The 13,231-nt window shown below is 48.2% G+C and overlaps 4 protein-coding genes across 4 annotated transcripts; 3 read left to right on the top strand and 1 right to left on the bottom strand.

The window, feature by feature from the left end:
• The first annotated feature begins 681 nt into the window (after positions 1-681).
• Positions 682-2,818, top strand: AFUA_2G14655 (uncharacterized protein). Its single transcript, XM_077804211.1, has 5 exons — positions 682-1,018; positions 1,084-1,315; positions 1,378-1,706; positions 1,783-2,109; positions 2,165-2,818. The coding sequence occupies exons 1-5, from the start codon at positions 806-808 to the stop codon at positions 2,423-2,425; spliced, it is 1,362 nt and encodes a 453-aa protein (XP_077660373.1). The 5' UTR covers positions 682-805; the 3' UTR covers positions 2,426-2,818.
• A 944-nt stretch (positions 2,819-3,762) lies between these two features.
• Positions 3,763-6,599, top strand: AFUA_2G14650 (protein kinase domain-containing protein). Its single transcript, XM_750704.2, has 2 exons — positions 3,763-4,690; positions 4,760-6,599. The coding sequence occupies exons 1-2, from the start codon at positions 3,827-3,829 to the stop codon at positions 5,690-5,692; spliced, it is 1,797 nt and encodes a 598-aa protein (XP_755797.2). The 5' UTR covers positions 3,763-3,826; the 3' UTR covers positions 5,693-6,599.
• Positions 6,600-6,604: 5 nt separating this feature from the next.
• AFUA_2G14640 (F-box domain protein) lies at positions 6,605-8,944 on the top strand. Its single transcript, XM_750703.2, has one exon. It carries the CDS (start codon positions 7,227-7,229, stop codon positions 8,262-8,264), a length of 1,038 nt encoding a protein of 345 aa, XP_755796.1. The 5' UTR covers positions 6,605-7,226; the 3' UTR covers positions 8,265-8,944.
• A 2,907-nt stretch (positions 8,945-11,851) lies between these two features.
• On the bottom strand, positions 11,852-13,109 carry yteR (glycoside hydrolase family 88/105 protein; the record flags this gene model as incomplete). The annotated part of the gene is made up of 3 exons (XM_750702.1): positions 11,852-11,947; positions 11,998-12,428; positions 12,482-13,109. 3 exons carry the CDS (start codon positions 13,107-13,109, stop codon positions 11,852-11,854), a joined length of 1,155 nt encoding a protein of 384 aa, XP_755795.1.
• Positions 13,110-13,231: the final 122 nt, after the last annotated feature.

The raw sequence follows: 13,231 nt of genomic DNA, 5'->3' as shown, positions 1-13,231 counted from the left end.
CGGGAATCTGCATAGGCACATCGCTGGTACTGGTGGCACACCCCCTAATGCACTCGCTTCAATTGTTCTGCTTCGGGCTGCCAGTCAGCCCGTCAGACGACTTCATACTGTCTTCATTCGGGGTAGCTTATACAATGATCTATTGAATGGATGGGTGGCTGGTCACACCACACAAAAAAATTTGCTCTCCATGGACATCTTCTGAACGTAGCAGCCTTCTCGGAGGCGATTTCAAAGTCCGCATAGCACTGGGTCATTGTGACCGTCAGTCTGACCGCTTGCATGAAGCAGGGATCATCATTGAATTATGACCAATCATATATACAGGCACATGTCGCACGGAGGAGAGCTGAGCGAGATTAGAATTTTTTTTGCGCCGGTGGTCACAAGCAAGAACACCCCTCTCGTCGTTTTTGGCCGAGTTTGTTGGTAGCACAAAGCGTATCGCCCAAATTCGTTCCCACCATCTTCAGCCTGATCATTCAACAAACATCGCCTTCTTCGTACCTTAGTCTATTCGTTATTCTGCCTTCGGGGGCTGACGGAATACGGCACGGGCAAGGTGTACGCCTCGTCAAATGGAATTCCTCACGATCTGACTCTTCAGCGTGTAGCTAAAGAGATACAGGTGCCTTCTTGCGCCTCAACTAAGCCTCATGTAAAGTATAGTAGACACTGTAGTCCATTTAGTAACAACCAGAGTTCACAGAACTCGGTTCTTGTTGGGTGATATATAGGATGCCATGTCACATATACAGTCAGGGGCAAGATCGGCTGGGACATTATCGCACCAGATACCCTCACCATGGTCCTGCTGTCTAATCGGACTCGAGTCGATCCATATTTGATGGACAAAATTCAATCCAGAAGGGACCGGCTTTTCAAGGCCCATGATAATCGACCGCAACTGGAACTCACGTCAATAATCAAGTCGAGAGATGCCAACGGCCGATGGTCTGTTCGACCGGGATCACCGGTCAAAATCAATGGCGTCTCAGCTTTACGCCAAGTCGAAGAGGTACATCGGTCGAAGAACAGCCCTTAAGACGATCCCAAGCTAATTGGTAATTCTTGCGGATACAGACGGACAACGATGTCTCCAGCTGCATTCAGATCTACACAATTCGCCATCTACGATCATGGACAACGCTGGACATCTCATACGAGACTATCGAGCACCTCTTAGCAGCCCATAATGTGTTCGACCACTTTTGGCGATGCATATTGACATTTGGGATCAAATTTCAGGAGAATGAGTACGATTTCCCACCTTTCAGAGCGAACATCGAGCAAAATACGCACAGCCGAGTTGATGGTGAGGGTCCCTGTATCCTCTTGGGTGCTTCTAGGACGGAGGGACGTTGACTGATGGGATAGAGCTCGCCTACGTGATCCGACGTGTGGAACCCAATAATAGTCCGACGGATAAAGGAGTGTGTCCATGGTCGATACGTCAAACGGGAGTTTACCACAAAATGTTATATCCCAACCAACATAGTCAAAACTCATTACGCAGCACGTCTGTCTTCATCCTCATTGCTCCTTCGCATGCGGTGGAAAAATCTATCCCGTACCGTCTCTCCGAAAACGTGTCACAGGATGACACATTTCGCCAGGATTTTCTTATCCATGAATGCATCGTCGGTGACAGTTTGAAAGGCTGGATGGACTATCAGGCCTGGCTAGAGGCCGAGTCCAAACAAATAGTATGCTGTTGGCTTCTACTACGTATTATCAGAAGCCAATATTACAAGGAGCGACACTGACGAAGATGGGTTCCAGGCAAACCGAGTTTTAGTCCTTGACATCCTTCAGAGAGGAAACAATGGGGAGCCTCGCAGCATATATGTCAGTGCCGAAGACCGGCAGCGTCTGAAGCAATTGGAAGATTACATCACCGATATGCTGGTTATCCTCCAGACAATGGTCGAATCCATCATTGGTATCGGCAAGGCCTGTAGAAGGCACTGCCAAACTAGTTGCAATGGCACAGGTTCTTGCCTTTGTAATCACAAGATCGAAAGATTTGAAGAGTATGCCGCAGAAGCCCAGACATCTTTGAACCGCACGAAGGTGTTAAGGGATCGCGTCCAATCTACAGAGCAACTGGTAAGACGTCCAGCCCGAACCAGAAAAATTTGTCACCTTATGACCTGTTACGCAGTGCTTGCACCTCTCAGACTTGCTTGCTTATGAAGAAGCGGCCGCATTGACACAGCTTGCGTATGCCTCCCGTATTGAGAGTGAGGAGATGGTTAAGCTGGCGGTCAGTACAGGCGGCCTTCGTATGTTCACTTGTCCCTCTTCGACGGCTGACGGCAAAGGCATTAATGTAGGCTCAAAGTGCTCGGGATGCTGCAGCGGTGAAAGTCTTGACAATCATCGGCCTCGTGTATCTGCCAACCACAATAGTTTCAGTGAGTGAGAGAACAGCAAACGATGGCTTTTATTAACACTGGGGCAGAATTTCTTCTCAACGGAGTTTGTGCATCTCAACGACAAGGGCAATTTGCAGATCTCTCGCCAAGTCTGGATCTTAGCCGTTGTATCTGTTCCTTTGACAGTTTTAACAATCATCACCTGGTGGCTGTGCGACCGATACCAAATTATCGAGGCTGTGCTTGGAAGGAAAGAAGAGTGCAATTTAGAGGACGAGGGCAGGCGAAGGCAATCTGAGGAAGGTACACCGGCTCGGTTGAGTTCAGTCTCATTAGACACAGTAGCAAGACAACGATGACAACGAGGAACGGCATCGCCTACCCAGGAAGATGTCTCGATTCCTCGTCTACGTCTGTCCTTCACTCGAGATGTAGAGGCGTCTTTAGAAAAAACGCCTCACCATATCTACATGACTTCTGTAAAGCTCTTCGACCACGATCGGTATCATCAGTTCTTTGCCTGTGTAAGAACGATCAGTAGCGAAAGAAATGATAGTTGACAAGCAGAAAAAGGCTCTGATGCTCTCAACGCGGGGATAACGCAAGAGACTCGACACACTCTACACTAATGCAGCCGACTGCGCAGTGCATGATGTAGGCCATAACTTCGAGTTCTTCCTCCTACACACCTGCTTACTGGCGCACCTACCTGCAGTACTGAAGTAGGTACGAGATTGTGGCCAATGCAAATTCATTCGCCCAAGCCGTGCCTTCTTTAGTGCGAGTTCGACTTCAGAAAATCGTGGCACACCATCGAGCTGTCCGATAAACGAGTCAACTCAGAAACACCCGCAACTTGCCAGTCGTTTAGACTTTGTCAATGTAAACATCGTCGGGACAAGGAGCGTCATTCTGAGAAACTGGGAAGCAAAAGATAGTCTTGCAGCCGAAATCGGCAATATGATAACTCGTCCCTGACCTGTCATCCACTGTAAGTATCTAACTGGTCGTCTCGAGGGGCAGTCTCTGTTCTTGGCTTTTTCACCTGTACGGAGTACACACAGCCACACCATGCCCTCGTCGCTCGTGGGTGTCAACCATGCAACGGGCAGACCATGAGTACCATCTACATTAGACAGAGCCGGTTCACTTCGTCTGTCATTTCTTTCCCCATCAACTAACGATCACCTCTCCATTTCTCCTTAACTTTTCTGTTTTCAACTTTCGATTGCAGTCCCGCCATTGCCTTGTGCAAAGTTGCTCTTCCAGTCTCGTCAAATTATATTACAGCCTTTCGACCTGCTTTGAGGGGGCTTTTCTCTCTCAGCCGGTGTAGTACTGATCGTTGCTCATGTTTCCTCCGATACTCTACGCCAGACAAGGCTACGAACAACCGTCAAACAAATCTTGATATATTGCCTTTGTGCACGTTGTTATACTTTTCAACAATGGCTTTTCTGTGTTGTCTTTTTCAACCGTTGATACTTTTGTTTCGACACCTTCATGGCGACAAACAGTCTTCCCAGTCTAGAGCGAATCCCTATTCCGATGATCATCCATCCTTCCCATCTGCGAACGTATCGGCTGTTGATAGTCAGGTCAGAGTAGGTGGACTGAATCCGCATTACTCCCGCGCTCCTCTGGGCCGTCGGTCCTCATCCGGTCTACAATCTGATCGCTCCGTCTCCAGGCGATCTTCCTTGCTGGATGTGACGTCTAGCCCTTTCAGTCCTCTTCATGAGCTTCAAGAGTCCCTATCCAGTGCGAGCATCGAGTCTGACAGTTCAGGGCACGTAATGTATGTCCCGCTGTCCAGTCTCAGAGAACTGATTACCGTATCCAAAGTGGAGGACATACTTCGTGAGGAGGGGTTGGTGCAAGATCGCAATGCAGAGACAGAAGCCAGGAGGATTGTTCAGACGTCTTTAAAACTATTCGCAATCCTCGTCATCAGGAAAAGAGGTGCTGATATCCTGAGGTTTCTGGGTGAGGGGATAAGTGACACCGATTTGCCTTTCATGATGAAGCCTGCAAGAACTGGAAGCGAGCGAATGACACTCCAGACAAACGGAGGCTGCGATATCAAGGTTCTAAGTGAATGGACTGATCCTGAAATCAAGAGCCTGGCGAAAAAGCAATGGCGTATGTTGGCCCCGGTGTTTGAGCGGGGCAAACATTACGATTTTCCGGTTGCTCAAATCCTACCTTTCACAAATTCGAGACGAATTGAGATTGAAAGCGGCTTCAGCGAGGTCTTTCAGGCCTTTATACATGGTGCTCATCACACCTTTTGGGATTTTCCTGGTTGCCGGGTAAGTGGACATTTTTACTTTAGCGATGCCTGTGAGAAAAACCGCTTAACACCATGGCTTGATGGCTAGGATCGACAAGCCGTGGTTGCAGTCAAGAAACTCTTTTCCCTCGACCCTTCACGTTTTCAAATTGAGCGCGATATGCATATGACTCTTAGGAAAACGTCTGGGCCCCATCCTCATCTGATCAATCTTCTATTTACCTATAAGGAGGGGTCCAAGTTTCACCTGGTATTTCCATGGGCAGATGTGAACCTACGAACTTATTGGAGTAGAATCCCACTCAAACAGATTGATTATCACAAAGTATTGTGGTCGTTGAAGCAAATGACAGGCCTCGCAAGCGCGCTCTCTTTGATCCACGGGTTTCAGCTGCTGGACGAACGTCAGCCTGGTCGTTATTTCGGACGTCATGGTGATTTGAAAGCAGAGAACATTGTGTGGTTCCCCTCTTATCCCGGATGTACTGACTCGGACGGAATATTGCAAATCACGGACTTGGGCCTGGCTAGTCTTCATAGCATCGGATCGGTATCCAATGGTGACCCGGCTGGCATGCTTGGTACTAAAACTTATAGGCCTCCAGACAATCATCGCAACCTGCGCATATCCCGGAAGTGGGACCTTTGGAGTCTTGGCTGTCTATATTTGGAGTTCATTACCTGGATAGTACTTGGGTTCGATGCTATCGTGGAGTTTGCCGAGCTTCGCGGTGCCGAAGGTGGAGAGACGGATGAGTTCAGCGAAGATTACTTTTACACGACCGATCTCAGAGACGTACGGCCATCAGTGAAGGCATGGGTAACCCGCTTATCAGAAGATGAACGATGTTCTGATATGCTTTATGATCTCTTGTGTTTGATCATGCGGGAAATGATTCGCATCGAGCCTAAGGACCGAATCGACTCTCAGCAACTCCACTACCAATTACTTAACCTCCTTGAACAAGCAGAGAGTAATGGGACCTATCTCGTCAGGGCTAGTGAAAGATCTCCAATCTGATCGCAAGATCAAAGTCAATTGTTTTCTCCGAAGAGACCGCCGCTCCCCTATGCACAGTTGCGTGACATTCTAGCCCTTCACTGCTGTCTTAGGAAATGGCATATATAGACTTCTTGGGAACTGTGAAACTGTGGCTATAACTGCGCACTTGTATATGACTGTTGCATACATTGGATGTGATTGAATATCTCTGCTGGGGAGTCGACTGTCAGGACTGGACTTGGACTGTCTTACACTTGGTCGGAGTTCTGGAGGAGCATTTGCAGCCTCAAAAAGATACAAACCTTTCAGTGCATTTCTTTCAGAGCATATATGTTTTTATCTTCTGTTGTTTCGTTATGTCCATGTCAAAATAAGGTCAGTCAGAAGTCAGTCAGGGCACACCAGATGCGTCAAGCAGATCTTTGTGCCTTGCATCTGCATCCTGTTTAGCTATTCGATGCAGATAAGTCATCATTTGTGATCGGGCTACTTGCTACTGGTGACAGTACAGGCAGCTGAGTCCAATTTGTGCATGACATGTCATACGTGCACCAGTAGTGCATTGACAGCTGGACACAGAATCGGTCGCTCCCAGTGAGTAAAGAGAGATGAATCATGTGTATTGCCAGTCACTTGGAAATCAACGAACAACTCAAACTCGTCGTCCAAGAACAGTCGAGGCTGGACCTGTACCGCTCCATGAGGGCCTACCCCAAGTGTTCCAAAACTTCCTCGATAATCCTCTGTATTCTATAGTGTATGACTGTATTGCCACAGTACAGTTCGGATGTCTCATCTGGAGGCAAAGCAGTGTTTGAATCATCGAAGTATCCAACCAAGAGGGGATGACGATTTCAAGAGCACAGAGTGAAATATCGACGGCATCGTCGGAGTGTGTGCGAGGCACCGGCCTCAACGAAGGCGCTCGTTGCCCGAGTTATTTGTCGCGTGCACAGCTGAGAAGTGATCAAAGACCCTTCAGGAACATTGATGTCTGCAAACTGCAGATCCCATTGAATTTTCACTGCCTTTTAAACAATGCCAGTGCAATGGCGATCTTGACTTTGTTAACAGGAAAGACATGCATTTTCTAAAACTTAATGCCCTCTCGCTTAAATCAAGTCTACAGAAACAGCAAAATCTTCAGGCTGATTGACTGTGACTGGTTGGTGTTGCCATCTGTGGTGCCACAAACCCGTTATTTCGAGACTGCAGCCACCAGGGCTAGTCTCCCAATATCAACAAACGGTGATGATCCTCATAGGGCGCGTCAGTAAAGCCTCCATAATGGACACTGACTACACCTACACAGTCATTCCGGATGTCTAAGTACCAGTATCACAGTTTTGACGATGGATATAAGCAAAATTGAGCTGCGCCCTTGTTGTTCTCTGCATTTCTTGGATCAAATCCCCTCTGCATGACGGTCATCTGAACGACCTAGCATGTATAAGGACTAGTTTGGGTGTTTGCAAACATAAATCATTCAACCTAAACAATCCATGCTGAGTAGCCACATTGTTAACGTCAGGCTTGCCAGAAGTGCTTCACCATGGCTGAGAGCCAACGGCTCGTCCTGTCCACGCCTGAGCTGCTCGAAAATATTCTCCTTTATCTTGATGTTCAATCCCTGCTGACCTCGGCCCAGCGAGTTTGTCGCTCCTGGACTAGGCTAATTCAGACTTCCCTGAGGCTACAGCAGGCCCTGTTCTTTCAGCCCATCCCACCAGAGAAGTGCCGCGAAAAGTTGCTTAATCCACTCCTAGCCAAACATTTTTGGAATTTCTTTCCCCCGGCCCGGGACCCATCGGGGGTGAGAGAATGCACCTACCTGTTGCTGTCTGGACCGGAGGCGAGTGAGAGGCGCCAGAAACTTTTGCGCTGCGAAGCTAGTTGGCGCCGGATGTTAGTGCAGCAACCCCCTGCATCTCTTGCCTATGTGCAAGCTACTCATACTCGCGGGGGTTGGATCTTCAAGCACTATTATCTTCCATGTGACGCCGCTCCTACGACTCACTGGGTTCATGGTCAGGTTCAAATGGATCTGATAGGGCTGCGGATGAACATGCTCTACGACCTAGTCTTTGAGAGCTTGTTAGGGGGCCTACGCCGGCACTGGATTTGCTGGGAGGCCCATATGCCTCCACAGTTTGGCCCGCTTGTTTATCTAGAGGAGTTCATGCCGTTGGTTGAACAGGCGATACAGGAAGCCGATGTGGTGGTCATTGATCATTGGCGAACAATCGGGGCCGTGGCTATGCCATTTACCTCCTCCTCCTCTTCCACTTCCTCCTATTTTGCAGACCGCGGACCGGAAGCTGAACAGGGTCATCCAGTCGGTTCTGGCACTGGACTCACACCAAATCTGCCTATCGAGACACTGGAAAGGGCTGGCTCAGATGTCAGCCGTGTCTATGACGGTCGATCCAATTTACTTTCTGCTTTTCGAAGCTTGCAGTATCCTTTCCTGGATTGGGGGGTTGAAGCTAACTCGACAAGGGTGTCTGGTCTTGCTTGCTTGGAGCTGCGGGAGGAGAAATTCATACCCAGGGAACAGAGCAGTGACGAAATGAGTGACGACGAGGAATGATATATAAAGTCACTTCTTTTTTAGTTTTTCTCGCCATCTGATGGTCGATCACAGCGTTGGATGAAGAGATTGTCAGTGGGCACGAATGGATCCCAACAATACACAGGTCGAGTTGTGCATCAATGGCCCTCGGAACTGACCAGGACTGGTAAAAGACTGGCACGGACCGCGTCATGACATGGCTATTACTATTTATACCGGAGCCAGACTAATGCCTATGGTGTACTTGACCACGTCTGGATGGCTGTCGGACCAGCTAATTCCAAAGATTACTAACAAGTATCAACCTTACTGGGCTCCTTTACAATTGGCAAGAAAATTGCCCCAAGTAGCGAGCCTGGTCCCGCATTGTGGGAAAGACCGAGTCGACTTTAAGAGCACCAAGGGTTCAAAACCCAATCACTATGACAGCAACAACCTACACCATTCTTGTGGATCTACTTCCTCTAAGGATAGCAGACAAACTCGAATGTTTTATACCGAGGCCATCGAATGCCTGATCGACTAGCCAAGACTAGAATGACATAGTCATCTGCGGCATGATGGCAAGCAAGGGGAGATCTCGTTTGTAGGGCTAGGAGAAGAACCGCGAAACCCCATTGATCCCGCTGCCTCTGGATAGTCCAACAGACTGCTAGTATCGGATCGCGACATGTTAAAAAAAAAAAAAAAAAAAAAAAAAAAAAATTATTATTTGACAGACTTTGAAATATCACTTATGATGTTTGCATCAAATCTTCTAGCAGTCCTAGTAGGTAGTTTGAATTTACCTGTTCAGTACTATATGGTTCCTGTTAGATCATACACAGTCACACACTACCTTGTGTGTACTCAAGTATTCGACCTAACTAGGGTCTGGAAAACAAGTCTGTATGCAATTTCAAGCGCAGCTGTAGAAATGATGGAAGCTATAAGAATTAAACATCTATCTTATAAGTTATCACAAGAAAGAATATGTTCCAGATACCTCTATTACAGTTCACCATTGTGAACCTTCAGCTTGGTCATTGTATCACAACAAGCTTAGCACTAGAGTGAAAATTTCTCTTGAGTCATTCGCTAACTAACTCCGGAGTAGTCTTAGAGCTTCCCTAACATGGTTATATTAACTATTTGCTAATGCAGTGTCATTAGTGTGGCTTAGACCATTAGTCTATTAATATTCAAAGTCTGTCCTCGGTCGTCAGTACTGGTCTGTATCGGTGATCCCCGTTGTAGGCCTCGCTAAGAGCAGTCTAGCGCAGGGACTCTGGGTCCACCATGCCACATCATACAAAAAGTATACACATGTAAATTTAGCTGAGACAAAAGTCCACTTGCGAGCACGTACAGGTGGATGGCATGAGACATAGGTGCTTCGCTCATTCTATTTGCTCATGCTGAGCTTTTAAAGTTAAATTTGGAACCCTGTTGGGATGCAAAACTGAGTTCTGACTCCTGATTCTTGAGTTGGAGCGGATTGCATCAAGACACCCAGAATGGCAGAAAAATGTTCAATCGAGAAACTTGTCTGGCATGCATGCCATTCATAGGACTTTATTTTTGTGGGTTCTGGCTTCCGAAAGGTGGAAATATCAGTCGCAATATTACCATTCGATAGCTACTCGCTGATTTGGGTAAAGAACCTTGCTATTGATTCGGTGTTATCTGGTATTTGGGTTCATAAGAGCAAGAGACTGCATATGAGTCTTTACCAGATCATCGAACGAATATATATATAGATATATATATATATATACATATAAACAGAGTTGTGTTGCCTTGGATTAGCTCTAGTTTTGATCAACGTGGTCGTGCCGCGCGTGCAATGCATGTTGGAGCAAGGTCGTTAGGCAACTATATTCTATCGTCTCAACTCCACTAACTACCAATCAAGAAGAATTGCTCATTCTGAGCTTGACCTTAATAAGGTTAGGAACAAGCCTTCCGGAGCATAATGCACTGCATCCAATGGTTTCATGGTTCTCGGCTGTGATTTAGTCCAGTCCTCGCCGTTGACATGCATACTGAGAAGAATCCAGCTGCCTGGTGATTTTACTCTGGCCAAGTCTGATGCGACGCCACGAAAATTCTGAAACATGGGCTGGGTATATCCCGGCAATTTGGGAGCCGAATCTCTGTCAGGTAATGCGATGCTTTGATATCTGCCCTGAGGCTGCGAGGACGCCATCGTGTGGCCATCGCTGCATCGGCTGTGATGTACGCGTGCATATGATTGAGAATTGCAAAAAAGAGGGGATAGAAAATAATCACAGTTCATTCAATTCGTTGTTATCCTCGTAAACTGTCAAGTCGTGCTGTCCCTGGGATGCCTCTTGTATCTGTCTCTCGATGTCTCTTCGTCGTCGGGATGCGCGAATGAGCGAGAGAACAAACATCCGCATGACCAGTAGGACTACCAAGACGGCGCAGAAAAACGTGATGCCTCGAACTAGTGCTTGCGAATGTGCAATTCTTCGATGATGACGGGTATGTCCGGATGGCATATGGCGCTGGCCATTGCTGTGGTTGTTAGACGGGACACAGACAATAGCAATGGAGGATGGGGCGTACAACATAAGCTGACGATTTGGAGCAAATCTGACGGACGAATCATCGACATAGCGGTGCGTTCTATCGGGCCCATATTTTGGAGGAGCGGATGGATCTTCATCGGGGTTGAAACTGAGCCATCGTTCGTAATCAGTCGTTGGCCTTGCTCGGGGCCGTAGTGTTGATAGGGGTGACATGATATTGCGAACTTGCTTTCTTATTAGATAAATGTTGATTGATGATGCTTTGGACGGATGGGTTCACAGTAGTGATAGAGTTGGTAGTCAAAGAGTGAACTAGTGGACTGAAGGTAGTCGGTTGGATGAGCGCTTTCTTAATTATGATCTAGTCATTCCTCCTAGAGCTATTCCATGTCCATACCAGGGAAAGGGACGCAGGGTCGATTGACAGATCCACAGGACTAGGCTGCTATCTAAGGTGAACATAAACACTGCGCCAAGGTGAGACAAGGCTTCCCTTGGGTTGGTTGGGGGCTTCTTGGGTGGAAGACGGACAAAACATCGTCCATTTTTTATGACCCATCCAGTTGAGCTTGATCAGGAATGATGATTGATTCCCATTTTCTCGAACACCTTCTCTTCACTTGAAGCATTCATGAGCTATACAAACTTCGCTCTAATTCTACCTACCCCTCCGTTCGTTCTGGGCTCAACTCTGATGCCAAATCGATAGGTACTTTGCCTGGTCAGGTGGGTTCATTTTTCAAAGATTAATCTTACGCTACAGTATACTAGTCTGTGATGGACTTACATTCGAGGCTCCTTGGCACAGACAGCAATATATTTTGTGCAATGTCCCTCTCGGCAAAAATAGCCTACGTGATTTTGCCCATCGTCCACCAGGCTCACTGCCACTGCCACGGAAATCCCGCTTGTCCAAAAAAGGTCCGCAATCCTAGGAAAATGTCTCACAGTCACACTCAATTTTGACTCAGCCATGTGGGCTAACTAAGTATTTAAATGCTCCGGAGTCCGAGGAGACCCGCCAAGTTTTGGACTGCTTCCGTGTCTTGCACGGTCTGTCATCCCTTCTGTCTATTGTTTGGAAGCAGCCTCAATCTCATAACTGGCATACATGAAAGGTCCAGCGCCCTTATAATCATCCTGCACCACGGGGACTGAGATATAATACTAACAACAGTCAGATAGTTTTCTCAGGTTAGGTATAGGTTCATACTCACCTCGAAGGTGCCATTGCTGCTCAGACTGCCAACCTGCACTGTGCCAAGCCAATTCAGCGTGCCGTCCGCATTCGTCTCCACGAACTTGTCCACCATGAGGTTGTACGCCTTCGTCGCGGGAGCCAAATAGTCCTTGGAGCGGATATAGCCCTTGCGAACGCCCTTGAGGAGTCCATAAGCAAACATGGCGGTGCCGCTGCTCTCGATGTAGTTGCGGGGATCGCGCGGGTACTCCCCATCCATGATGAGCCACCATCCACCGGACTTGTCCTGCGTCTTCTTGAGGGCTTTTGCCAGGGACTGGAAACGCCGCAGGTTCTTCTCATAGCCGGGGTGAGATCGGGGCAGGTAGTCGAGGATGTCGACCAGCGACATGAAGTACCAGCCCACCGCGCGGTTCCAGACATGGGGTGCGCCGCCGGTAACAGGATCTAGCGGCGTTAGGATCATCCACAAAGGTCAGTGGGGTTCTGTTGAGACATACCAGCCCAGACTGCCACTTTACTCTCGTCATATCCGTGCACCAGCAATCCGGTCTTCAACCGGCAGTGCTCCTCGATCAAGTCAAATTGCAGCATGATATCGTCCCATGCAGTAGCATTGTTCGGCTGGAACCACGCGGTGTACTGCGCATAGAAGTTCTCCGCCATGTAAATCCCGTCCAGCCACATCTGGTTCGGGTACGTGGGCTTGCGGTGCCAGAACCCGCCGGCCTTGTTGCGTGGGGTGAAGTTAAGCTGCTCACGGAGGGTATCAGCCGCAATTTTGTACCTGTCATCTCCCGTCTTGGTCCAAAGCCAAAGGAGATTGAGGCCAATGCGGATGTCGTCGAGTGAGACGGTTGACCCCGGGTAGTCGATCAGTCCGCCGGAGGGATCGACAACGGCATCGACCTGCGACTTGATGTAGGTGAAGTAGCGTTCATCCTTGGTCTTGTTGTATGCGAACTCCATGCCGGTGTAGAGGACGCCATTGGCGTAGTTGCGGGACAGGGAGATATTCTTGGTCATGAAGGACGAGGCCATCCATTCGGTATACTTGGCCGCCTGGGAGAGGCCGCTCAGGGCCGCCGCTACTAGCAGCGCAGACTTGCTGATTGAAATCATTCTCATAAGATACCATCTTACTCTGCCATATACAATCCTGCAGGAAGAATGATATCCATCCGCTCGCTCTTATACCAGGTCCCAAGAATTTCCATGGCATTCTGAGGATTGTTTATAGTGCCTCGGGC

This window comes from Aspergillus fumigatus, chromosome 2 (genome assembly GCF_000002655.1).
Source record: "Aspergillus fumigatus Af293 chromosome 2, whole genome shotgun sequence".
NCBI classification, from domain to species: Eukaryota; Fungi; Ascomycota; class Eurotiomycetes; order Eurotiales; family Aspergillaceae; genus Aspergillus; species Aspergillus fumigatus.
Note: the sequence above shows the minus strand (reverse complement) of the source record. Positions and strands in the feature narration are given on the sequence as shown.

Bases quoted from the DNA above. Each gene is read 5' to 3' on its own strand.
- AFUA_2G14650 (XM_750704.2), top strand. From the start codon at position 3,827: ATGGCTTTTCTGTGTTGTCTTTTTCAACCGTTGATACTTTTGTTTCGA. The intron at 4,691-4,759 runs GTAAGTGGACAT...CTTGATGGCTAG, and splicing joins GGGATTTTCCTGGTTGCCGG to GATCGACAAGCCGTGGTTGC.
- AFUA_2G14640 (XM_750703.2), top strand. From the start codon at position 7,227: ATGGCTGAGAGCCAACGGCTCGTCCTGTCCACGCCTGAGCTGCTCGAA.
- AFUA_2G14655 (XM_077804211.1), top strand. From the start codon at position 806: ATGGTCCTGCTGTCTAATCGGACTCGAGTCGATCCATATTTGATGGAC. The intron at 1,316-1,377 runs GTGAGGGTCCCT...CTGATGGGATAG, and splicing joins TACGCACAGCCGAGTTGATG to AGCTCGCCTACGTGATCCGA. The intron at 1,707-1,782 runs GTATGCTGTTGG...GATGGGTTCCAG, and splicing joins AGGCCGAGTCCAAACAAATA to GCAAACCGAGTTTTAGTCCT.